General features: G+C 45.6%; 1 protein-coding gene and 1 long non-coding RNA gene across 2 annotated transcripts in view; both read left to right on the forward strand.

Moving 5' to 3' along the window:
- The window catches only part of AFG2A (AAA ATPase AFG2A), a 343,648-nt gene that overhangs the window by 122,854 nt on the left and 194,088 nt on the right, over window positions 1-26,706 (forward strand). The window contains 1 exon segment of the mRNA XM_090034520.1: window positions 7,948-8,074. Within this exon segment, the coding sequence (XP_089890646.1) occupies window positions 7,948-8,074 (127 nt within the window).
- The window catches only part of LOC149870625 (uncharacterized), a 59,410-nt gene continuing 53,070 nt past the window's right edge, over window positions 20,367-26,706 (forward strand). Inside the window, exon 1 of the long non-coding RNA XR_016440797.1 lies at window positions 20,367-20,643. This is a non-coding gene — a long non-coding RNA (uncharacterized LOC149870625). The remainder of the gene's footprint in view (window positions 20,644-26,706) is intronic.

Genomic DNA, 26,706 nt, shown 5'->3' on the forward strand with positions numbered 1-26,706 from the left:
ATAGAGCAAAACCCAGGAACCTCCCGCCCATGGAAGTTCCCGTCTCACTAGATCAAGTTGGGATTCCTCTGGTTTGCTCTCCTTCTGGGTTCACTGATTCCTGTATTACTTTCCACCTAGTGGCCCAGATTTAATGAGAAGGATGAGAATGCCCTGAGTCCTTTCAGGCCTCTACCCTGATGGTTAGGGCATTTTTCTGGTAGTGGGAGGTTTGGGTTCAAATCACTGCAAGGTGATTGGAGCCAAGAACCTACATGTCCCATAATTCTTATATTGTTTCTGAAATGAAGTATAGTTAATGCCAGTGTTGGCGTGCATATGTGTGTGTGTGTAATATGTATTTGTTGGGGGAGAAGAGTGGGAGTGGAGGAGTCTAGGTTGATGTGTGTTCAGGCTAAAGCTCAAATTTGCATCTTAGGATTTTATAACACAATGTTGTAATTACTCTGTAGCCACATCCATTGAGCCTAATGTAGTTCTCTTCCTTCCTTCCTTCCTTTCTTCCGCTTTGGATGCACTGGACCAGGCTCACTTGGAGCTGCGTGGGGCTATCCCGAGCGTAAGACTCCCCGGCTTCCTATCTCTTTCCTTTTCTCACTCCCACCTATCTAAAGGTCTCTAGCCTCTGTTTATCTCGCTTTTTGATTCTTTTCTTGCTGTTTTGCAGCTTTTTTCCCCCCTTTTCTCTCCTCTTTGTCCCATCCCCCCGTACTTCCGGTCTCTTTGTCTTCGCAGCCTTCTTTCTTACTGTCTCTTTCTCGCTCTTTCTCTCTTTTCTTTCTTTTCTGCTTGCTTGTAGCGGGGAGTTATCTTCCATTAGCTTGCCTTCTGCGGGGTGCTCTAAATTACCCCTTTTCCCCCCTCCCATCTACAGTTTTGTGGCCGCTTTCCCGGACACTTATCTTTTTTAGTTACTATAAACTTTTTTTGTTGTTGCTTTGCTTAGTTAGAGTTGGGAATTAACTCTGTCCTATCAGGAATGGCTGCTCCTACAGCCAGCAGCTGGCATGAGGATGCCTCCCAGAACCTCCCCATTACCTGTGGGTTGAGGGTGCACACCCCTCCCTTTGTTGGGGTTGAGGTCTGCGTGGATGCTCTGGCTACTCTCTCGGGACAGCAGACCATCCGTTATGCAGGTCATGTCAACACGGTCCTGATGATCTACCTGAGCGACCCCACCTTAGTTCATAGTGTATGCGTAGAGGGCCTGGACATTGCGGGCGCGCATTATTTTGTCACCCCCCCAGACACCCTAGTGGTGAGGGTGGTGATTTCTAATATGCCCCCTCACATGACCGATCGAGACCTGGCCAGGGTACTCAAGCCCTATGGGGTGCTTACGAGTCCCATTTGCCGGTTGACCATAGGGAGTAAAAACCCCAAACTGAGGCATGTCCTGTCTTTTCGAAGGCAGGTTTTCATGCTCTTTAGGGAGGGCTCATGGTCGCTGCCTCAGTCCTTGAGCCTCTTGTTCAACGGGCGGAGGTATGTGATTTATTTTTCTTGTGGGGAGACCACGTGCTTTCAGTGTGGGAGCTCTTCCCACCTAGCAGCTCAGTGCCCACGGGGGGGATTGGCCAAAACGTTGGCGACTACAGCGACGCTGACAGACGGCCCATCCACTTCCGGGATGCAGGCCCCACCCAGTGAGGCCGGGAGTCTTTTCCGACCTCCTCCTGCCCCTGTTCTATCTGAGGGGGCTGAAGTCTCTGGTGTGGAAGTGTCGTCTGGCGGAGGGGCTGGGGCTAGGCCCCAGCCCTCCCCCCCACTCATTCCACCTATGGTGCCCACCCCCACCAGTGCAGAGACGCCACCGGGGGGAGAGGCGGATGCTTCCGCTTCTGCCCTGCCTGCTCTGACCTCCCCTGGGGTGGTCAGCGATTGTGGCACCGAGGCCCCGTTGGGCGACGGGGCTCAGACCTCCTGCAAGTTGCTCTCCACCACGGCTTTGGCTGAGGTGGCTGGCTCTGGGGAGACAGGCCAGACACAGTCTGGCCCATCCTCTGTGAAGGACGGGTCATCTGCCACAAAGCAGAAGAAGAAGAAGAGCAACAAGGAGAAGAAAGTGAAAGGGAGCCCTCAGGACGCCCCGTCCCCACCGCGGCCTTCCTCAGCTGGTGCTGGGGAGGCCCCTGCTGGAGAGCCCGGCCCTGCTCCGGCTGTCACAACAGCGACCTTGCTGACCTGGGATGAGGGCAGTTTGGAGGTGGGGGAGGCGGAGACAGGGGGCAAGAAGACATATGCACAATGTGTCGCTTCTAGAGGTCTGACCCAGGGAGCAGCAGGCCCAGGCCACTGAATTGGATGAGGAGGCTTGTGAGATGGAAATCCAGCTTTCTGAGTGTCTCAAATGACCTCGAGAGCGGGATGACCTCTCCCCCCCCAAGAAGGTGGGGCTTGCTCTTCAAGAGCCAGACCTCAACCTAGACAATCAGAGGAGGTTGATGGGCTTGGATATTGAGGGTGTGGATGTAGCGCTCCCAGCCAGTGTGCGCCCTCGCTGCTCCTCTGTGGGAAATGTGCAGCCCATGTTGGCAGACCCCCCCTGGGTCGGTCCTGACTATGGGGGGCTCTTGACCTTTCTAAAGCAAACGAAAGGACAAAAGAACATAGCGGCATGCATCACCCAATGGTGCGCGGACCCTAAAGTGTTCATCAAGGCTGCCAGGGCTGCGGCCAAGCTCGTGCAGCAAGATCTGGGCACTAGGCAGATGGGCTATCGTCTGGAGAAGCTCGCCCAGCGGGTGAGAGATGAGTGGGGCCTGGCGGGGTCCCTGGACTAGAGTAGGGCATGATAGGCCTTTTCTTTTTGACCTGTCTCTGCCTTTGCTTGGCTCTTGGGGGCTTGCTTTTTATCTGCGCCTTACCTCGCTCTTCTTCTCCCATACTCACACCCATGGCAGCCACAACCATTGGTACTTTCAGCATCAACGGCTGTCGAGATCCGGTGAAGCGAGAGGCCGTGCTGGAGCTCCTGTGCCAGAAGTGGCTGGCTGTTGCCTTCCTCCAGGAGATGCACTCCGACAGGCACAGCCAGTTGGCCTGGCGCGCTGCCTGGCAAGACCAGGTGTTCTTGAGTCACGGCACCAACCTTAGCGCCGGGGTCGTGACTCTCCTATCATCACAACTACAGTATGACACGGCGGTGGCACGAGAGGTTGTCCCCAGCCGCCTGTTGACAGTCCGCGTCACCCTAGCACAACACCATCTGCTGCTCGTCAACATCTATGCACCTTCTGATGACCAGGAGAGGGTCACTTTCTTTGAGACCTTGGCCGGCCTTTTGTGCGACGTCAGCGAGGACAACGACCTGCTTCTTGTAGGTGGGGACTTTAATTGCACCACCAATATCCTGCTCGACCGTACGGGGCCCGAGCCTCACCTGCCCTCAGCCCGTAAGCTGCGGTCCGTCTTGGAAACTGCAGGCCTCGTCGACATCTGGCGAGCCCTGCACCCCGACGCATGCCAGTACACCTGGGCCAGGATGAGTGCCGGGGGTCTCACTATGGCCCGCCTTGACCGCATTTGTCACCAGGCACCACCTGCCACTCCTACGCTCGTTCCCTCGGGCCTGTCAGACCACGGCCTGGCTTTTTGTGAACTGAGCCTGCCAGGGAGAACCTGCACACGAGCGCCTTATTGGTGCATCAGTGTCAGCCTGCTTCAAGACTCTCACTTCCGGGACTGCTTTGCCAACTTTTGGCGGGGCTGGGAGGCCACAAGACTGAATTGCTCCTCCTAGAAGCTATGGTGGGATGTGGGCAAGGTACAGATCCGGGCCTTTTGCCAGCAGTACACTCAGCTGGCCACAAATGAACTGCGCTGCCGTATCAGAGAGCTGGAGGAGGACATGGTAAAGCTCGAGGCTGCCCTGCTGGCAGCCGGCAGTGATGCGGTGCTGTGCGAGAGCCTCCGGTTCCGGAAGAAGTGCCTGCGTGACTTGGTGGAGAGTGCAGCCCGTGGAGCGAGGATCCGTGCCCGCTGCCAAGAGCTGGCCGAAACAGATGCCCCGACCTGCTTCTTTTTCAACCTGGAGCGACGGCAGGCAGCGAGCAAAGTCTTAGATCACCTCAAGACCTCTGAGGGCCAGGTCATCACTGACCCAGGTGAAGTACATGAGCATGCTGTTGCTTTCTATCGTGACCTGTTTGCGGCTGAGCCGTCCTGCCCTGACGCCTTGCGGGAACTCCATGCTGGTCTGCCGCACCTTGGTGCCCTGGAGGCCGGCGAGCTTGAGCAGGAGTTGTCTCTGGCGGAGCTGGCGGCGGCCGCAGTTGGCCTTGCCTCCAGCAAAGCCCCAGGCCTCGATGGGCTACCTGCGGAGTTCTACAAGGCTTTCTGGCCTCTTCTCGGCCCCTGCCTCCTGCGTGTTTTCCAGGAGAGTCTTGCCGACAAGGTCTTGCCGATCAGTTGCCGCCGTGCAGTGCTCACGCTGCTGCCCAAGAAAGGAGACCTTGGCTGCATTAAGAACTGGTGGCTGGTCTCCCTGCTGTGCGCGGATTACGAGATCCTGGCCAAAGTGCTGGCCACCCGCCTCCGCACTGTCATGGCCTCCGTCACTGGGCCTGAGCAGAGCTACTGCGTGCCGGGCAGAACCATCCAAGACAACCTGTTTCTGCTGCGCGACCTACTTACAGCCAGTGACCTCTTTGGCCTGGACGTTGGCCTTCTCTCTCTGGAGCAGGAGAAAGCCTTTGACCGAGTGGACCACGCCTACCTTTTTTGGACCCTGGAGGCCTTTGGTTTTGGGCCCCTTTTCACCGGCGCCCTCCGGGTCTTGTATCGAGACACTTCCAGCCTGCTCAAGGTGAACGGCGTGCTCTGTGCCCCATTCCCTGCGCGCAGAGGCATCCGTCAGGGCTGCCCCCTGTCGGGCATGCTCTATGCCCTGGCCATTGAGCCACTGCTGCATGCGCTGTGGCACCGCCTGAGTGGTGTGGCCTTGCCACCAGCCATGGGCCCATCCCTTGCCCCTCCGCTGCGGCTCTCAGCATACGCAGATGACGTGACTATCTTCCTTAACACCCAGGAAGTCGTGGAGGCCCTGACAGACTGCCAGCGAGCCTATGAACGTGCCTCTTCGGCCCGTATCAACTGGGCCAAGAGCGATACCCTGCTGCTTGGAGAGTGGATTGCCACGACCCCCCTGGCCTTGCCCGGGGGCCTCAGCTGGCGCCGTGAGGGCCTTAAGGTCCTGGGCGTGTTCCTGGGGCCACCGACCTTCATGGCGCGCAACTGGGACGGCCTCGAGGAAGGAGTGAAGGCCCGCCTACAAAGGTGGCACTGGCACCTACCCAGCCTCTCCTACCATGGACATGTCCTCATCGTGAACAACCTAGTGGCGGCGAGCCTGTGGCATCAGTGCGCTGTACTCGATCTGCCGGAGGACCTGCTCGAGAGACTCCAGCGCCTCCTGGTTGACTTCTTCTGGGACGGGCGCCACTGGCTCCCACAACCTGTCCTTTACCTACCTGTGACTAAGGGGGGCCAAAGTTTGGTTGACCTGGCGAGCAGGGTGGTCTCCTTCCGCCTCCAGGCCCTCCAGCGACTCCTGTACAGCAAGGAGCGCCCACCTTGGCAACACCTGGCATGCCGGTTTCTGCAGAGGGTGGGGGCCCTCGGCTTTGACCGGGAGCTCTTCCTGCTGGACCTCATGCTTTTGAACTGGGCCATGCTTCCAGGCTTTTACCGTAGCGTGGTACGAGCCTGGCAAGCCACTTTCCACCTCCAGTCCCAGGCCCATCACCTCCAGTTCCCGTAGTTGCTGGGGGAACCCCTGGTGCACAACCCAGCGCTGAGGCGCCCCGTGCTGAGCCTGGCCTCTGCCTGGTCTCACGGCCGCTCTCATTCAGGCGCATGTTCTCCGCCTGGGCCACCTCCTTGACCCTGCTCGGTCAGCCTGGCTCTCGCCCGAGGCCTTGAGCAGCCAGCTGGGCATGTGCTCCGTTCGCAGCGTGGGCCGTCTCCTGTGTGACATCTGGACTGCCCTCCCATTGGAGGCGGCAGCCGCCCTGGAGGACCATCTCCGGGCGGGCCAGGCCCCCTGCACTGAGGATGCCCCGAGCGAGGCTTTCCCTGTGTTACCAGTCGCCCCAGCCGTGGCCGACGATCTGGCCGGCAGCCCTGGCACCCTGCTGACGCTCCCTGTGCCTCCTGACAGTGACACGGGTTGTCCTTTTGCTTCTCTGTCGCGTAGAGGTTTATACGCCTGGGTGATTCACATCCGCCACGCCCAAGTGCTGGCGGGCCGCCCCGATACACCGTGGCGACGGCGCCTGGGGCCGCCAGGTTCTCCACCGGCCCATCCGGCGTGGCACACATTGTATAAGCCGCCAATCGCCAAGAAGACTGGTGACCTGCAGTGGCGGTTGCTGCATGGCATCCTAGCCACTGACACGTTTGCGTCCCACTTGGACCCAGCTGCCTCGACAGCCTGCCCCTTCTGCCCGGGGGGTGTTGAGGAGACCCTTTTTCACGCTTTCCTTGACTGCCCCCGCCTGCAGCCGCTCTTTGTCATCCTCGGGCTGCTGCTGCAGGCTCTGGGCAGGAGCTCTTCGGAGACCACCTATGTGTGCTCCTGCCCGTACCGGGCGGCTGAGAGGGGCCCCGTCTGCCTGGCCAACTTTGTACTGGGTCAGGCCAAGTTGGCCGTCCTCAAGAGCCGCCGGAACCGGCTAGCCGGGACCGGCTCAGATGATGCCCTGCGGCTTTTCTGCCTCCTGGTGCAGGCGCGCCTCTCACTGGAGTTTGAGCACGCTGTGCTCCGGCGAGCGGTGCCCGCCTTTGAGACACGCTGGGCCCTTGAGGGAGTGCTGTGCCAGGTGGAGGACGGCAGTCTCAAATACGCGCTCTGATGTCATGACCGGTCTGGGCGACCGGGCTGGCTCAGTGTCGAACTGTGACTTCCAGCTCTGCCGCATCCTGGGCCCTCACCAGGCTGCTTTTTTGCTCTCTTTTTGTGTGGAAGTTGAAGGTTTTGTTACATGTATGATGGGATGGAGCAGGGTCTGAATTGTTTATGACTGTGTGGCCGGCATGCGGACCGCGTAGCATGTGAGACACGACGTGAAATGCAGCGAAGGTGTCTGTCACGGTGTGATGGGTCGGTTGTTTGGTTTGGTTTGGTAGTAAGTTGTTTGTGTTTTCGCTTTGCAAGCAGCTACCATTGTTCTATACCTGAACCCCTGAATAAAGTAATTAAAGTCCTTCCTTCCTTCTTTAAAGAATCTTTAATGAACATATGTATTTTTCTTAAGAAATGTTATCACATGCATTGAAGCTGTTTGCCATTCATTTCAATGTGATCTGAATCAATTACCAAACTTTTTTGAACTCATAAAATAGTTTCATTTTTTAGTGATTTCAGAACTTCATACTTCTCCCTGTCTCTCTGATTTTTCTTGTTGGTTTTCTTTTCAACATCTATAGAATCAGATGGATGAATTAAAAAGGCAGGAGATGCTTTTATGAGTTAGTTGACTAGCACTCAAAACTATCTTGTTTGGGGATGAAAGAAATAATGTAGTGGAAAACTGCAAAATTCATGTGCTTTGTATTGTGGCATAAACAATCACCAGGGAGTGGCAAGAACTAAAATATCTGACTAATTAAGAAGCCACATGACTTGAGTTGTTACCACCTTAGAAATGTTTAATTCAGACTACTGTATTATGTGGTGATCTTGTACCAAGCCACCATGGTGAGGGAATAAGTAACAAGCCCAGCTGTTTTTCCTAGTAGTAAGAAATCTTTTGTAGGGCTGATTCTGGAATATAGGTTTAATCAGTTTAATGATTAATGTTATGTTTACCTTTAAATGTTGAGGTGAAAAAGATGAATTGGAAAGTTATTCCATGAAACTGAATATGTTTTTTCCAGGTTTTAAATAACAGTAAACCCTTCCCTTCTAGGAAGGGAAAACTAATGCTGTGGTATTATTTTAATTAGCTCTTCAGGTGCTGGGAATGTAGCAGACCGTGTCTTGGCTCAGTTGTTAACGGAAATAGATGGGATAGAACAGCTAAAAGACGTGACAGTTTTGGCAGCTACAAACCGACCGGATATGATAGACAAGGTAAGAGTAAATGCACTGTGGTATACTCTGGGTCTCTTGTGAAAACCATCTTCTGGAATAATTTAATTTTATTTCAATGTTTATTCTCTAAATAGTTTTCTAACCAATTTTTTTAGTTAAGGGAAGATATTTCAAAACAAAGACAAAAGAGGAAAGGATTATGTCTGTTTCCTTTTAGTTACTTGAAGTTCAGTAAAAACAAAAATGGTTTGCAATATCCTTAAGTATCAGTTTGCTGAAAAATTCTCTCTTAAAGTAAATTCACTAAATTTGTGCAGTGACATGTCTGGTGAGCCACTTGTCTGTTTTGTTCTTACTGTGCTTGCTTATGAAGGAGTGTACTAGGAAAAATATTTTTCAAATGATGTTTTCTGAATTTTCTTGAAAGTTTGTAAATATTTTATGATAATTTTAACCTTTTAAAAGTACTTATAGGAAGTTTTACCCCCTTTCTTTTTTGCAAGATTTATATGGAGGATACATAGAAACAGCACTGTCACCAGTTAGTTCATAAATATGAAGCGCTGAGAAAAAAGATCAGGACTTCAACTCCAGAAATACAATTGTTTTCCGCTTGAGCAATAGAAGACTCTCCATTGGTGTTTACTCTTATACTTTGCATGCAGATAGAAAATAGTAAAACTGGTCGGGAATTTTTCATTAAAAACAAAACAATTAAATGAAAAATGCATTTTCTGCCAAAATAGGATTTTTCACAAGAAATTTCAACCATTAATCTGTCTGCCTGCGCCAGTTCAGTGTGTGATGGTATTTGTAGTTCAGGTATCTGGTATGCCTCTATTCTCCTCTATTGGCCAGGCTTGCTGGCTAGCTTCTCATGACATACCAAAGTCCTCCTGGCTCATTTTCTGCAAAAACTTCCACTAACATAATTTTCCACCCCCATTTTGAACAGAAGCATACATTTTGAAATATGTTAGTATCTTCTGGAACAGACATTCTAGTTAATAGGAGCCAGCCATCAAACCCAACAGGCAGTTGGGACCTGTAGTAATGCAGCAAGTAAGGCTTTTGTTAGTAGCATACTGAGACTGGTGCTGTGTACACACGTTCAAATAATCAGGGAGAATTCTCCTGGATTTGTTCCCCGGTAGTAAAAATTAACTAAACAGACATTTGAATGCGAAGTCCTCAAAGAGAAGAGAGATTAAACTGCTGATGCTGTGCAGCGGGGTGGGGGCGGTCCCTGTGCATCTCAGCGTGCTGTGCAAGCTCCCTCAATCTGCTTGGCAACAGATGGTGGCCTTGCTTGGAGTCAGCTTGTGTCTCCCTGGAGCACAATGTGGAGATTGTGAAGAGGACATGTTTTGCTCCCCTCTGGAGAAGCAGAATCCAGCAAGGGATGTGCTGTCTCTTTGTAGGGGGAAATATGTTAGAGGTCTGTATTCCCTTGTGAGAGAAGTCATGGTATGTACAGAGTTTTGCTCAGTTTGAGGCATGTTCTGTTCCCTGGTTGGTTGGAGTAGTACAGTCCAGCCCAAGTGACACACTGTCTCCTTGAGAGGGAGAAGGGGAGGGAAGGGAACAAAATACCCTGGAATGCTGCAAGGTTATTTTGTGGCTTCTTTCAGAAGGGTTACTTGTACAAACATTCACTCTCCCAGAGAAAGTCTTTTGGAAGTAATTTAACCCTGGTTATTCCCAGGTTATTTTTTCCCTGGAACAGCCGTTTTTGCTTTGGGAGAAAAAGTCTGAACATCTGTATTAGAGGTGCACCGATATATTGGTGCCATATTGGATTGGCAGTGATAAAAGGAAAATTAACTATTGGCTATCAGCTTTTTTTGGCTAGTGTAGCTGATAATGTCACCAATAAATATAGTAAGTCTTCTGGCTGTGGGACCCCTGGATGCTGCATACATGCACGTGGCCAGGAATACAGCTGGGCAGTGTGGAGAGCAGCATCCTGCAGATAAGTGTGTGGAAGGGAAGAAGCAGGGAGGGGAGGGCAGATCAAGGCCCCTGCAGTGAGGGGAGGGGCTGGTGTTGGGGACACTGCCCAGCCAGGGCAGTGAATTGAGGTGGGAAGCAGGTCAGAGCTGTAGACAGCTTGTCCAAGGGGCATGGGGAGCAGAAGCCTGTCTCCGTGCCGCTTTGCACTCCCCCAGGGAAGACCCCCAGGGAAGACCTGGGGGGCATATGCTGCCCCACCCCCCCAGATTTGTACGTGGGGTGAGGATGGAGGCGTACTGTTCGCTGCAGGCTCAGGGTGGTCTGCTGTACTGCCTTTGTCTCGGGCGCTGCGCACTGGCTGCACATCCCCTGCCTTCCCAGCAATGGTGTGGGTGGTGAGTTGTGCCTCCTGCTGCCAGGAGGGCAGGGGACAGACGGCCAGCGTGTGGCTCCAAGGACAAAGGCAGCAGAGTAGAGAGCCCTGAGCCCGTAAGCAGCCCACCTTTACCCCACTCAGCTCAGCTCCCGTTAAAAGCGTCTCCACACTTTAAAGTGGTGGTGGCAGCGCTTCAGCTAAAGCTCATTTGAAGACCTTTAGTTCAAGTGTCCCCACTGCCATTTTTAAGTGCTGGGATGCTGATCCCCTGGATGAGCCACCCACAGCTTCTTCCCTCTCCGTGTCCCGGCCCTGGGATCCCATTCACCACCCTGGCTGGGCAGCGCCCCCAGTCTCTGCCATATCTCACTCTCTCTCTCATCATGGGGGCCTCAATCTGGTCCTCATGCACTTCCCTTCCTCTCCACAGACTTATCTGCAGGGAGTTGCTCTCCATGCTGCCTGGCTGTGCTCCTGTAAAACGGTTATTGGATTGGTATTGTTCAACAGCTGATTATTCATCAGGCATATTGGTATTGGCCAAGAAAATCTTTATCGGTTCTTCCCTAATCTGTACACTGAATATGGTACAGTGACTCTCCCAGGAGAAACTCAGTGTCTGTACATGGTACAATGACTCTCCCAGGAGAAACTCAGTGTTTGTTTTTGGCTGCATAAATATATTCTCTGCCACTTGAACAACATCATTTTAAATTTAAGCTGTTGGTTTTGTCTCAACATCCTTATCATACATGAATTTTACACAGCGTCATTCTAGTTCATCGAAAGACCCGTATGTACATCCACTTTTATAGGAACAGCTTGTTTTGGTTAATAGCTACTACAGAATCAGCAGAGGGGAATAATGTACTGCTGAATACATGAACCAGTGAAGAGAAAGGGACATAGTTAGAAATTAGCAAAGGCTGCAGCTTTACTTGAATGTAGACAAGGTGAAACCTGAGGTCAATAAGGTTGAAATGGAAGAAGGTAATTGAAGCCCTTTTACAAGCTCTGGCTTCTCTCCATGAAGGTCATATGTTCACTGTTCTTTCAGTTGAGTATGGAATTGGGGTGACAGGAATTTCACTTGTAGCCAGGGAAATAGAGCTGATATTTTAATTTAAATGTAATGGCTGCTGTTAACTTTAATTTTACTTTCTTTTACTTTAAGCTGTTTTGATGGTTTAGAACGTCAGAAAATTCTTAATTTGATTTTAAATCAGTAATTTGTGCATCTACTCCTGGAGTATTGTTTGTACAGTGAAAAAGCTTCAACACTCTTGGTTTTGCCAGTAGACAATAAAGGAAAGCAAACATATCAAGCTTAAGTTAAAACTCTCTAAAGACCTCACATAATTTAACATCCATGAGAAATTGAAGAGACAGATTTTCTCTTAGATTATTTTTAAGCATAAATTGTGCTTTTCTTTCTTTTACTGCTAATTGTCAACAAGGTGTACTAGCCAAGGCACTGGACTGGACAGAAGGATCAAGCTGAGGGATTAAAATAAGAGATCTATTTAAATTTCCTTAAGTGATTCTTATCTTATATCCAGTAGCAAAAAACAAGAATGTAAAATAAAATTACACTCTTTAAAAAGGGCTGTTTTATTGAAGCATAATAGAAAAGTTTTACCAATCCACAGTGGAGGAGGAGAGAGTTTGTGTTATTTAGTGAGATTTGAGACTTGTGAGTCTGTGACTGATGCAATATTCCTGAAGGCCAGGTGGGCTCATTGTGCTTGATATTATACCCTAAGGCTTAGGGATACTTTTCCTGTTTCCTTTTTGGTCTTTCTCCTCACTGGAAAGGAATGGGGGAAGGGTGAGCACCAAAACAATCTTACTGTTCTCGGCTAGATTCAGCTATAAACTTGGACATCTCAAAGTGTACGGCTTTCTGGTTTACTTTGCGATTAATGATATCCATATATTCTTTTAAAAAACTATGATATGTACTGCATTAATGCAGCATATTTAAATATGCATTAAAGTTGTTACATATTTGACTATGAATAGAATCTCAGACGCTGGGGTTGGAAAGGATCGAGTCCGATCCCCTGCCAGTGGCAGGAAAAAAGTGCTGGGGTCATGTGACCCCAGCCAGGTGCTTGTCCAGTCTTCTCTTGAAGACCCCCATGGTAGGGGACAGCACCACTTCCCTTGGAAGCCTGTTCCAGATTCTGGCAACCCTAGCAGTGAAAAAGTTCTTTCTGATATCCAACCTAAACCTATTCTCCATCAGCTTGTGGCTGTTGTTTCTGATTATTCCAAGGGATGGTCTGGTAAATAGAGCATCTTCTATTCCCTGCTACTCCCCCCTGGTGAATTTGTTTACAGCCACAAGATCCCCCCTCAGCCTTTTCTTGCGGAGGCTGAAAAGGACCAGGTCCTTAAGCCTTTGCTTATAAGGCCTTCCCTGCAGGCCTCTACCCATGCAAGTGGCCCTTCTCTGGACCCTCTCAAGATTATCCCTTTTGAAGTGTGGCACCCAGAATTGGATGCAGTACTCCAGCTGCGGCCTTACCAGTGCCGCATAGAGGGGGAGCATCACCTCCCTGGACCTGCTTGTGATACACCTGCTAATGCATGACGACGTGCGGTTAGCTCTGCTAATTGCTTCATCACATTGACAACTCATATTTATCTTGGCGTCGACAATGACTTCAAGATCTCTTTCTGCTGCTGTGCTGCTGAGGTCAGCCCCAGCCTATAGGTGTGCTGATAATTCCCTCTCCCTAGGTGCAGCACCTTCCACTTGTCCTTGTTGAACTGAATCCTCTTGTTCTCTGCCAACTTCTCTAACCTGTCCAGGTCCACCTGGATTCAGTTTTTTCCCATCAGTGTGTTTTCTTCATCCCATAGTTTGGTGTCATCTGTGAACTTGAACAGAATGCTTTCCATGCCCTCATCCAGGTCGCTGATGAAGATATTGAACAGTACTGGCCCAAAGACTGAGCCTTGGGGGACCCCAGTGCTCACATTTTTCAAGGTTGATACCAACTTGTCCACCACCACTCTCTGGGTACAACCCTTAATCCAATTTGCCACCCATATGACTGTATAATTATCTGTGGCACAGCTGTTCAATTTGCTTTTCAATTAGGATGGGAAACTGTTGAAGACCAATAGATGATATTTACTTCAACACCTATTTCTTAAGCTTTTAGTGATCTGGTCATAGAAAGAAAACAAGGTTAGTCAGGCAGGATCTGCCTGCTATGAACCTGTGCTGCTTGCCCTTCAGCATTATATTACCTGCTGGACTCCTACAACTGCGATCCAAGGATAGAGGTGAGACTAACCGGTCTATAGTTACTTAGATCTTCTTTCCTCCCCTTGAAAATAGGAACCACATTGGCCCTTTTCCAGTCCTCATGGACCTCAGCTGAGCACCACGAGTGCTCAGTCTTGCCAGTGGCTTTGCTATAACACTGGCTAATTCTTTCAGCACTCTTGGGTGGAGCTCTTCCGGTCCCACTGATTTAAATGCATCCAGCCCCTCCACCATTATTGGGCTGGTGTTTCCTCTGCTTTTGTCAGTAATGCATTTGGGAGATTTGTTTAGATCCATGTTCAAGAATACAGAGGCAAAAAACTCATTGAAGAGCTCTGCTTTGTCCCTCCTATCTGTCACCAGCTACCTTTGTTTATCCTGTGGGGGTCCTATGCTGCCCTGTTCCTTCTTTTTGCTCCCTATATACCTGAAGGACTTTTTGTTGTCCTTTAATTTTTGTCACTAGCCTGAGTTCTAAGGCTGCTTTGGCCTTCCTAACTGATACCCTGCAAGTGCGAGGTATACTCCTCCTTGGTAGCTACTCCCCCTGTATGCCCCTTTTTTTTGCCATTAGGCTTTCCTGGATTTTCCTGCTTAGGCAGGGGGGTTTCTTAGCCCCTTTGCCCCCTTTACTACGCAGTGGGATTGCTTCCTTCTGTGCCCAAAGAATTGCTTCGTTGAGGAATGACCAACCTTCTTGGACCCCCATTTTGTCAATGCTCTTGAGCTTTAATGTCCCACTAACTAATCTCCTAAGGCCTGAAGTCAGCCTTACTGAAATCTAGCACTTCTGCCCTGCTGCGTAGTTTTCCCAACCTTCGCTGAATAGTGAATTCAGTCAACTAATGGTCGCTATCCCCTAGGTTGACTTGTACCTCCAGATCCCCAGCCAGGTCGTCCCCCCTAGCAAAGTCCCTAGTGGGATTGTGTACTTCCTGCGTCAGGTGGAGGTCCTGTACGCAGGTTAAGAACCTACATGAGCAATTAGTTCTGGCTTTCTGATCCTCCCAGCAAATGTCGGGGTAGTTTCGGTCACCCATGACAACCATATCTCTTGACCGTACGGCCTCTGGGAGCTGTCTGGAGAATTCCAGGTCTAGCTCATCCTCCTGGTGTGGCAGTTTATAGTAGACTCCCACTACCAAGTCCCTTTCCCCTGACCCCCACCCTCCCTCCCCTTGTATCCTAACCCACAGGACTTCAGTTTGGTTCTCCTCTGATCCCATCTTGATTATAGAAGATGTATATTGCTCCTTAACACAGAGAGCAACACCCCTCCACCATTTTTCCCCACTTTATCCTGTCTGTGCAACCTATAACCATCAATGCCTACCGTGCAATCGTGAGTAGGGTCCCACCAGGTTTCATTTAACCCAACCAGGTCGAAGTTGCTGTTTGCAGGCACAAGTGCAAGTTCCTCCTGATTGTTCCCCCTGCTCCTAGCATTAATGTAGAGACATTTAAGCCCCCCAGTGGGTACCCTTGGTATCCCCTTGTCCTGAAGTCTATCAGGCTCCTTAGTGCTTACCTGGGCTGATCCATCACATAGCTCGTGGTTCTCTGAATGTAGGTTCTTGTTGTCCACTGCATCCCTGTCCCTCAACAAACCTAGTTTAAAGCCCTTCGGAGATCAGCCAACCTGTAAGAGAACAGATTTTTACTTTTAGAAGAAAGATGAAAACATATGTGAATAAATGAGAAAAAGAAATATTCTCTACAGGTGTGAATAAGGTGACTGTACTCTCATTTTAATGCATCTTCCTTAGAGACTACAAAGGCACAAGTACAAGACAAATATGTGTTCTTTCCCATGGTGCCCCAAGGATTCAGGAATATATTAAGTAATTTTTTCAGGTTATATTGTCATTTTTTCTAAATAGAGGAATTGTTAAGTTGTTTGTGATTTGTCACTAGCCTGAGTTCTAAGGCTGCTTTGGCCTTCCTAACTGAGTAGTTATCAATCCAGGATATTCCTGTTTATGTATGTCTTAATCTTCCACTATTCAAATATAACTTGAAAAAACATTTACAATTATGGAGATTTTTATAATGCAGACTTTGTCATCACTGTAAATGTTATGGAACATTTCTCTGATGTTTGTATGTAGTCCACACATTTCTAGCAAGTAATTTACTAAGGTACATGTAACTATAATATTGTTTGTGCATTTTGCATGTTGTACACATGTTGTGTGTGTGCTGCATACATTTATTAATTATAGTAATTTTCTAGGAATATCACAATGGCATCCAACTGCAGTTAGAATCTTAAAATGTGAGGGTGTTTTTGTATGAGACACTACAACTTGTTTTTTTATTAATTTCTGTCATGACACAAGCTGATCTGATATTGTTACTACCTTCCTTAAAGAGAGACATTTTTTATTCAAAGTACTTCTGTTCCAGAAAATTTCTCCTTTGATAAATTGCTCTTCCTGCATTAACACATGTGATGGGAACAAGATGTTTTGAGCATGCATTGAAGGTGCTAGTGACACAAAAAATGCTTATGAGTCAGTAATAATAAAAATCCTTCCTGTTATGCAACAAATATGTTTAGTTTTTTACCATCTGTGATGTCTGGAGAAAACAGCGATAGAAATAGAATTGACGAGACAAAGTACAATATGAACAAATACATATTATTAATAGTGACTTATACAGTAAAGCAGCTATAGTATTAAAATATAAAATATTTTGAGCACTTTTAAAGATTATTTAGCCTGAACTAAATATAAGCAAACCCATAATTGTATATATGCAGTCTTTCCAGTGTGCCATCTAGCTTATTTCTTTGGAATAGAACCTATATATTTTCTCTTTTGTGTCTGTTAATTTAAGCCAATTCGCTTTTATTTCGAAACCCCCCTCAAACACAGCTGTTAAAGCAGAACTTGGTTCTTAGGTGGGAAGGATGGATTGCTATCATTATTACTTGCCTTGTGCAAGTATCTTTTTCCTTTTAAGCTGTTCTTCCATCTCAATTAACAAGGGTCAGCTGAAGGAAAAGAAGCTGTTAGATCCCCAGGGAACTTGGTGATTGTTTCAGCCCAGGAAGTGAGATGTGTGTAGCTGAGGAATCAGATAGTTCTACCTCCTGGTGGGTCAAATTTGAATGTCAAACACATTAGCTGTGATGTAAAACACAAGGTGCTGAATGAAGTGATGGTTTGTGATGTGGGAAGGCCCCCTGGGGCTTCTGACAGCTCTACTCCTCCTTATCACAGAGTGGAGAAAAGTTGCATCCTGAAGTGTAGCATTTGCATGAGAATGATGGGATGCGATGGGACAAATGAAGATTAATGAGATGATATGATGTCATAGTGGCCCATTGTGTTTAGATTGATGATGATCTGGTTTTCTTTAGTGTTGAGAGCCTTCATAGCAGTATAAAACAGAAATTGTATTGATGCACAAATAATGGGTTGATTGCCAAGGAGTTGAGAGTTTATCAGAGCTTAGTTGAAAGCTATGATCATCCTGGGACAGTTGGGGCTCAGAGCTGAAGAGTCTGTTATGCAGATTATTATATGTCGAGTGTGCATGAAACTGCAGAGGATTACTTCCCTCTTGTTGCATTCTTAGCAGCAATAACTTTTCTTCAAAAAGTTGGGACCAAATTATTCCTTGCAGTAAGCTCTGAGTTCAGGAGATTTCCAATCAGGGTGAATTTAATTTACTCATTTTAAAAACCCATGTTGATACTAGTGTGTTAAGGTCATGTGAATGACATAAAAACTAAACCAGTGTATGTTGTATACAGAAACTGCCAACAGTGAGGCAGTGGGATCACACTCTCGTCCCTTAAAATACTTTTTGATCTCACTTGGTGTTAGAGGGCTCCTTTTGGTCAGTGGGTTTACACAGTTGTTTAGCATGTTGGTCTGATGCTCTATTTTGATCATTCAGTAGCTATGGGACTGTCTTAAATTAAAGCGGTTTGCTTTGATGAAAATAAATTTAAAAAAGCATTATATAGCAATTTGGCAGAATTAATAAAGAAATTCTAATTTTTAGCCTGCAGCAAAAGTAAATAAACTTTTCTTTTTAGAAACATCAAACGTTCTGCTTTTCTGGAGGCTTATGGAAGAGTTTCAAATATTTAGGTTTGCGTTTTATGAGTTAAAAGGAATAGGAGAGAATCTTACATATTTATTATTGTCTGGAAGTGTATGCGAGTTATTATGAAGCACACTCTAAGCGTTGTTTAGCAGTCAATCACTGACAAACTACAAATTCTGCCAAATCATGTGTATTTATTTATATATGGTCCTATTTAGGATTATTACGGCTTTTCTCACTCTTCAACTTGATCAGATATAGTTCCCATTAAAGAGTCTGGGTTTTGTAATGGTTTTAACATACGAGGATTTCCTTTACCTTGGTACAGTGAAAAGCTGAGCTGGATTATGTAGCTCATGAACTCTGTCTTGTCTCTGAATTTGGTGGAAGATGGAATCATGAAGAAAGACATCAGTTTTCAGTTTAAGCCAAAAATGTATTTTCTAGCTGTATTCTTTGCACAGAACATCTTGGAAACATAAACGTACCCTTGACTGATTGCTAAGAGTGAAAGGAAGAAGCAATTGTGCTTGACTTCTGTAGGATCGGAGGATGTCTGAAAGAGTTCAAACTAATGCCAATGCTATGCAGAGGGTTGGAATTAAACACAAGCGTTTTAGGCTTATGTGTGAGGCTCTTTCAGTGATGTGACTAGAGCAGAGCATTAGCTTGTGTTTGTGGGTACGTTTCTAATCTGCCTATTGTGGGGAAAATAGATTGAAAACATGAACCAACTGTATCAGTCACAGTGGCATCTGCAGAGAACCTGAGCAATAACTCAGAGGGCTACAGACTGCTGCATTTATCTAAATGCAGTAGTAACAAAGGCCCACTGCTTTGAGGGACCCTCACTACCATCCCTGCAGAGGGCTGTGTAGGTAGCAGGAAAGATGAACAGCATGTTTAGATTTCATAAATACGACCATATTATTTTAAAAGAAATCTGGGACTGTGACCCCCTTGCCTCCAGCTGCTGCTCAGGTGGGTGTCAAAAGGCGTCAAAATTCAAATTTGGCCAGGGCACCACACATGCATGTGTGCCTGCACACACGTGCGCACATGCAAGCCTACACTCACAGCAGTGCTCTTCCCCCACCACACTCTACCCGCCCTGGCTGATCCCCGCTCCAGGCAAGAGCAGCAGTGCTCAGCTGCTGGTCAGGTGGCCTGCCAGTGCAGGTGGGTGGTGCCAATCCAGGCCTTTTTTTTTCCATTTTCACCAACCAGTTGGGACACCAGAACGGCCTACAAAATCCAGGACTGTCTTGGCCAAACTGGAACATAAAGTCACCGTACCAAAATACAACCTGGCTGTTTGAGATAATGACCAGGACCAAGACTTGTTCCCCCCTGCTGTTCCCTAACTGTTCTGTAAGAAGGGTTTCCTTTTGCTGTCTCACGTGATCTTGGAGGTTCCCTACTGTTGCTGCCAAAATGGAGAAAAGTTGAGAGCGTTACTGGCTTTGCCCTTCTGAGATGGGCATCAGCATCCTGCCTGTAGCTTGCTAAAATGGGGCAGGGCTACAGGACTACATATGTCTTGGGCCCCAGAATGCCTTGGTCTGGCCCTGGCTACATACACTATGTAAAAAATGCATCAGCGTTAAGTTCAGTTTATATCTCAACCAGTCCTTTTACTAGCTGACAATACTTAGGCCAGCTATTACAGAGCAATGTGAAAGGAGTTTGGTCCTCTTTATAGAAATAGTGTTATAAAGACGAGCATTTACAAAGTATTTTCAGATATTGTGATGGCAAGTGCTAGGACAGTGAAAGATTTTGATACTCTTACGCGGTTGTAACAGGATACTTAAGCACCCTACCTAGCCTTGCTACATGGGGTAGTGTCATCTGCTGGCAGCATGGCAGTAGGTGGTTTGGCAACACCGCTGTTGCTGTTTTTGGTACACTCCACCCAGGGTCGTTGTCCAGGGCTGGTGCCTCAGATCCTTCCCTTCCGTCATTACACGACTGCTCTTATTTTGGCACTGTTATCTTGTTGAAGTAGAACATGTCCAGAATGCAATATGAGGTCACTTTGAAAAGTTTTTAATATCCTTATTTTGAATTTTTTAGGGATGAAATTGATAATAAGTAAGAGCTCTCATTTTAACCTTATGAGAATGGGAAATAAATATTTCCAGGTGTGCAAAAGTGATTTTTGTTTCTAACTGCTCAGTTGTCAGTGTGTGAAGGAGCTGAGGAGTAAATCAGCCTTAAGGCTGCTTAAGCATTGAAAAAAACCAAACCTTAGTGGTGACAGTTGAAGAGCATAGTGACTTTTTCACTTAAGATTTATTATTTACCTGAAAAGGGGGATTGGAGAGAGAACTTGTTGGGCTACATATTTTTTCCTTTAACAGGTATGCTATAAGGCTAGGATGAATTGCCTTTATTATGTCTGTGAAAACATAAATCCAGATAATGCATGTAAAATATACATACAGATAATAGCTTTACTTCAGGTAGAACAGAAGAGTAAATATACATGCACTTACTCTTTATAACAGAAAACATTCCTTACACTGAAGCAGCTGGGTATTGTAGCATCCCTGATAACTTTCAGAGGCTTTTGTGCACTGTGGCTGCTTACACTTGTTAAGCCACCCCCCAAAACCGCACTTTACTGGAAGCCGCAGCGCATTACTTCAGCCCAGTTCTTCAGTGTCTGTAAAGATCGGGCACTTCAGCTGATTGTCAGCTGAAGAGCAATAAAAGAGGGTAAAGGCCAAGGACCAAAGGTTGCTCTCATTTATACTTCTCAGCCTACAAGTGTCCAAATGAAGATGAGAATGTGTGACAAAGAATCAACTTGATGAAAATACAGGAAACTTAACATGCAGAGGCTTAATTTTTTCAGTATAAATAATAGTACTATCTCAGTTTAGCAATTATGTTATCAGTGATATAAATGATGTTTCAACAATGATATGGAATGTAAGTATAGCAGGGAAGAAAATGAATTATGTTCCTGGAATTAAGGTGCGCTTGAGATGGTTAGATACACACTGGTGCAAACCGAGATACTAGATACTGGCATAGGTTAGCAAATATTTCATTCTGTGATATCTTTATTTCAGGAAATAAAATAATAGTCTTGGCATGAAGTTTTGTAGCTAGAAAGTTAACGTTAAGAACCAGAACCATTTTTCCTGTGTATAAATTTACAACTTTTAACAGCTTGATGACTAAAGCTTTTGGATATAATATCTTTAGCTAGGCATGTTGATGTGAATATTACTTCTTTTCCTTTTCCTTTCAAGTGCCTCTATGCTCCAGAAGTCTTTCTTACTTGATCACCTTTTTGTACCTTTCTTGTAGGGTGACAATTCAGACCAGCTATTTTTTCCCCTGGAGCCATGCCAGCTTTGTGTGTTGCAGATCAGTTAGTATGTGAAAGTGCTTTTGAGCTATCAGTGCCTTAATTGTATTTAATCTGTGATGCTGAGCTCTATGGCAGAGAGGTTAAAGTGCAGTGAAGGCTTGTTTTGCAATCTGTCTGCATATTGGATGGCCTTAGTCTTTTTATCTGATACACTTCAGTAGGCTAGAGACAGCCGTGAGTTGAAGGAGAGTTTGGAATCTTAAAGGTTTGGCTGGGGTTGTGTGCTTTTTTAAAATATTATTGGAAAGGAATGTTGTTACAGCACCATAGAGGACCAAGAGGAGTGGGTGTCCTAATTGCAAGTTGTGGTAGTTGGGTTGTAGCCACAAAGGTGGTTAGGGCTCAGTTTTCACTTGGTCATTTTCACTTTTACTGTGTACAAAATATTTTGTGTGTTTGTGTGTGTATATAATTTATATAAATACCTTCATTAAGCAAATATTATTATTACATCTCAAAATAGTGAACACAAAAGTCAGAAAATGTTAAAATTAAGATTGCCTATTCAACCTTAATAAATTCTTGTTTGTATCTGTTAAGAGACAATCTTCAGCTATGTTGCTTAAAACTATTAATGATGCATTTGTTATTGATACCAGTTGCATTAAAGTAATTTAAAACAACTAAAGTATTAAGTAATTATGATCGTCTTAGTTTTAATTATAGTTATTTAGGCCGTGCTCTACTTGGCAATAATTTTGGTTACTGATAATCTTTATAATGTTGCTGTTGTGTATAATGGCCTAGGTTTTTGGAAAATAAACTGGAAAAGTAGATATTCTGTCAAATGGCACCTTGCTGAAAACCCCAGGGGGGTCATCAGCAAGGTTGGAACCCTTAGATTAGTGATTCTCAACCAGGGTGCCACAAGATCCTTTCCAAGGGTAGTATGCAATGTTAGTAAGAGGAAGGGGAGTGCCATGTTTTGCCATTGGGTATTTGGTTTTGCTTGTTAAATATCAAAATCTTCTCCAGAGAAAGCCATGTATGCTGAGGCAATTCAGAGAAATACAAGCTGCAGTTATATATGTTTTCCCCTTAAAACTTGGGCAAAACAACATATTTTTTGCCTTACTTTGTTTCTGTAAATTAGCTGCATTTTGTTGACTAAAATATTCCCAACCAGCATGAAAAAAACCAGAAACAGTTTGGAAAAATGATGAGCAATTGACAACAGGATCTTGTCATGGGAAGTAATAATAGTTGCTTCTACCAGTTCCAGTTCTAATATAATGGATCCTCTTAAGGTAAACCTAGAACTCATGATGAAATAACATGTAATGTGCTGGTTTTTATGCATTGCAGTATGAACAATTTAATCCTGGTTAAAACATTTGTTGGTACAAGAATGATAGTGATCTTTATGGGGAGGAAACAATGGCTTTCCTGTATAATGCAATTTAAAGTCTGGGGAACAGTTTAATTGGTGATTTTTAATCTTTCAGGTTATAATGCCTCTCTACCCCAAGCAAAATAAACCATGCTATATTTACTTGAATATAAGGTATGGGCTCCCTCCTCCATCAGCATGGAGGAAAAATCTTATATTTGCATATGAAGCAGGAGGAGGAGCAAGAGGCTGCTGCTGCTCTGCTCTGACTCTGGGCTTGTCTCTGGCCTTGGCTTTTGTCTCACCCTTCTACTTCCCTTCTACAACTTCTGCCCACCTGCTCGCCCCCTTCCTTTACTGTCAGGTGCAGCAGCTCAGGTCCAGCTAGGTGCTAGGGTCTCTCCTGGGTGTGGAGTACACAGAAACTCCTTCCCTTGCCTGGCCAATCGACAGTGCAAGCTCTATTGCTTGCCCAGGTAATAAGCAGATGCTGCTGCAAGGCCTGGCAAGGGCTGAGCTTCCATGAGCTGTGCTCCCAGACGGAGCAACCTGAACTGCATTTGTCCGTAAATGGCAGGGAAGAGGCAGAAACTGGAGATTTGCGGGGAGAAAGGGGAAGAGACTGGGGGGAGTTTGGAAGGAAGAGGCGGAGAGGGGTAGAGACTCTGGGGAGCTGGGGGTGGATGAGTGCAGGCTGGGTAGGAAGGCTGCAGAGGGCAGAAGTGGGCAGGGTAAGTGGTACCACCTGACCCTCCCCATTCCTTCCCCCCTCCCAGCCACTGTGCTTGGGGGGATTCAAGGCAACCCTCAAATGCTTAGATTCCATATCTGGAGAATTATAAATTTATAAAATTTCTATATATAGAATCTGATTATGGGGGGTGGTCATCTTATACTCAAGATTGCCTTATATTTGAGTAAATATGGTACTACTTTATCAGGGAGATGATCAAATCATATTTCCTACTTTTGTTAACAACTTTTGAAAGCTCTTACATCTGGAGTGTAGCTGATATGAAATAGCATACAATAAAATCATTTTTATTAATAACTTTTTCCCTGAAATTTGACTAGTTTTTTTCCCTTCAGTAGTACTATTTAATAGTGTTGTTGCTTTTTGCAAAACCTTGAAAAAGAAGACTTTACAAATCAAGGTTCCATTAGTTGACTTTTTCACACTGAAGGAACTCTGACCTAACATTTTATCTGTTCAGCTCATGAGAAAAGTCAAATGCCTGATATCTGTTGCTTTCCTACTGTGTATGGATAAATAGTGATTGCTATATTCACATGCTGTTACTTTGTATGGGTGTGTACATGCACATAAAATGTGTGCATTTCATAAAAAATAATTGGGAGGAAGGCAGGTATTCAAGTGAAGCAGATTCTGAGATCTTGGTGTATTTTTTAAAATAAAAATTACTAATCTCTTTAGTAAGTATAAGAAGTAGACCAAGAAATAGTGTAAGAGAAAAATGCATAAAAGCTGCATAAGAGAAAGAATGGACATACACAGTGTATCTATAATGTAATTTACATAATGTTTTTAGGACAGTTGGTATAATTACAAGCAGGACTATTGGGGTTAGGCCTCTACTATTTTACTAGAGTGAGAACAAGAGGGAGAGAATGATGAATATTCTCTGTGACAACTACACATCCAGGGGACCTCCACTGGACTGCCTCCAGACTTATTTAGGCTGAGGTTGTTTGGAACAAAGTTTGTGCAATTGTTTGGGGTTTTTTATATGGCTTACTGAGTAGTTTTCTATACAGCTCTGAGAGGAGATTCTGGGAGGAATACCTCTATGCTTTGACAGCTTTATGTTCTGGTAGAGATGTCCACCTACCTAGTCCTGCTTGTATGCGGAGGCTGCTCCTGGGATGCCCCTCTGCAGTTGCTTTTGAGACTTTGATACCTGGTATGTTTGAGAGCAGCTTCACTGGCACACTTCTAGATTGGATGCATGGGAGTGGGTAGATGGGGTGTGCTGGAAAGCATCCCTACCAGAACATGCTTCTGCTGTGCTGTAGACATGCCCTGGATTGTTTGATGAAACTTTGAATATCTGGCAGTCATATAACTTATCAAACTTACAGACTTATAGTCTTATTATAAATAACTGTCTAAGAATTTAATGCATGCTTCCGTCCAAAACACAGACAGGCAAAATATCAAGTGTCCGGCAGTGGTAATGGTATTCTACTCAGCAGCCTTTTTCTGTATGTGAGGATGCCAGATGGCTTTTTATCTGGATTATGTTTTTGGGTATGGACAAAACCAATGAATTGAAGGGAATGCTGAACTGCTGGAACTGTTTCAGGGATCAGCTCCTATCCCGACATAAGTGGAGTTGAGCCTATGTAACTTTAAACATGACTTTTTCTTAAACTGGTACTTGCATCTGTTTGTAGCCTTCTTCCTTTATTTTGCATTTCTTGTGGGTTCTTCTATGCTAAATTGAGGCTTGTATTGTAAAAATAGGCTTATATATCTGTCATTAAAAAAAATCTCTGTTATTTATTTGTGTACACAGTAATTTAATTGCTTTCTAGTTTTGTCTTTTTGGTTTTTGAATTTAGTTCTATAATCAGTGTGTGTTATCTTCACCACTCTCCATCAGCAGTTGCTTGTTTAAACTATTTCTTTGCTTTTGTAATCATTTATTTATTTTAGCTAATTATGAAAATGTTTTATTGCTTTATATTGCTCAGACATTTAGATCTGAAAGTGGATTTCTTCTGCCTTTACTAGCCAATAGTTTAGAAAGGATATATTTGCCCCATTTAAAGTTTTTAATGAATCCAACAGGAGGTACATTCAAAAGATGGGAAGGGGGAAAGGAAGGATGGTAGTGCTGGATGGTAAGGTTTATAGAAAGTGTGTGTGTGTGTGTGTGTGTAAAATTGTTAGACCTGTGAAAAAAGACACAAATGGGAAATCAGTATTTCTGCCCCCCCGTAAGTGTCTATAATTAACTATTCTTGCAAGTCTTCATAATTGGGTTTTATTTTTCCCCTCCTTTGCTTTGCTGTTTCCCATGCATGAAGTTTTGCTTTGGAAAATGGTTCTCATAAGAACTGTGTTTTGAATTTTTGGTAGCAGAATGATTGAGATGGATGAGAGAGTTTGCATGCTTTGTTACTTATCTTTTTCCCCAGACAAAGACTTGGAGACAGGAAGTTAATAGCATATGGAAAGCAAATAAACAGATGGGGAGCTACCTGCTGAAACATTGTGTTATCTCTTCAGAAGGCTACAACCCTTGCTAATTTATGCATATATTCTTCAAAGGAATAAAATCCGTTTTCTGCATCATTAAATGGAAATATATGTCTTCCACAACACTGTCAAGAGAAAAGCCAGCATTATGTGGAGGAAAGAGCCTACAGCTAAGCAACCTGTTATTAACCGCATTAACAGTTAGCTTTTTCATTTGCACACTCTAGGAGAGCTAGCACAGGGCACAGAGTTTCATCAAGCATACGTTTTCTGAAGGCTCAAAAGTTTGAAAGCCCATTTTAGTATTCGAATATCTTTGTTTAGGTACCTGATCTTCTGTTTAGTCCTTTCATGCTGATGATGTAACTCACTTCCTGAGTGGATGGGAGGAAATGTTGAGATTTTTTGTCATCTGATATTTGTCCTTGTTTTTCCCCATTTTCCTTAATTCTGTGAGCTGCCCTACCTATTTCCTGAAGCAAAGAAGCTCCCTTTTTAAAGCAAACTCAGTGCACACCTGAGTTTTAAACAACCCAACTTCCGCATGTAATGCTGTACAGTCACAAAGAAACAGCAATACATTGAAAAAACAGTTAAGTTAACCCCACCCTTAAAAAAAATCACAAAGCATAAATAACAAGGGGTGCTATTCAGAATGAAGGGAGAGAAAAATCTGAGAATGGAAGAATTGGAAGGTTCCCAGAGAAGAAGTTGAGAGCTTACACACAGATTGCCAAGCTACCTCCTCCTGCACATAGAATCATAGAAAAACAGGGTTGGAAGGGACCTCAGGAGGTCATCTAGTGATTCTAGTCCGTCCCCCTGCTGAACGCAAGACCATCTGCAACTATATCATCTCAGCCAAGGCTTTGTCTAGCCAAGTCTTAAAAACCTCTAAGGATGCAGATTCCACATTTTCTCTGGGTAACCTGTTCCAATGCTTTACCATGGTCCTGGTGAGAGAGTTTTCCTGAGATCTAACCTAAACTTCCCTTAAGAGGAAACTGATTTCTGTCATTCCCTGTTTTGCTGATGTTCTGACAAGGGCCATGAACAGATGTT

The sequence above is a fragment of the Crocodylus siamensis genome, chromosome 2 (genome assembly GCF_052110815.1).
Source record: "Crocodylus siamensis isolate JL-2025a chromosome 2, ASM5211081v1, whole genome shotgun sequence".
NCBI classification, from domain to species: Eukaryota; Metazoa; Chordata; order Crocodylia; family Crocodylidae; genus Crocodylus; species Crocodylus siamensis.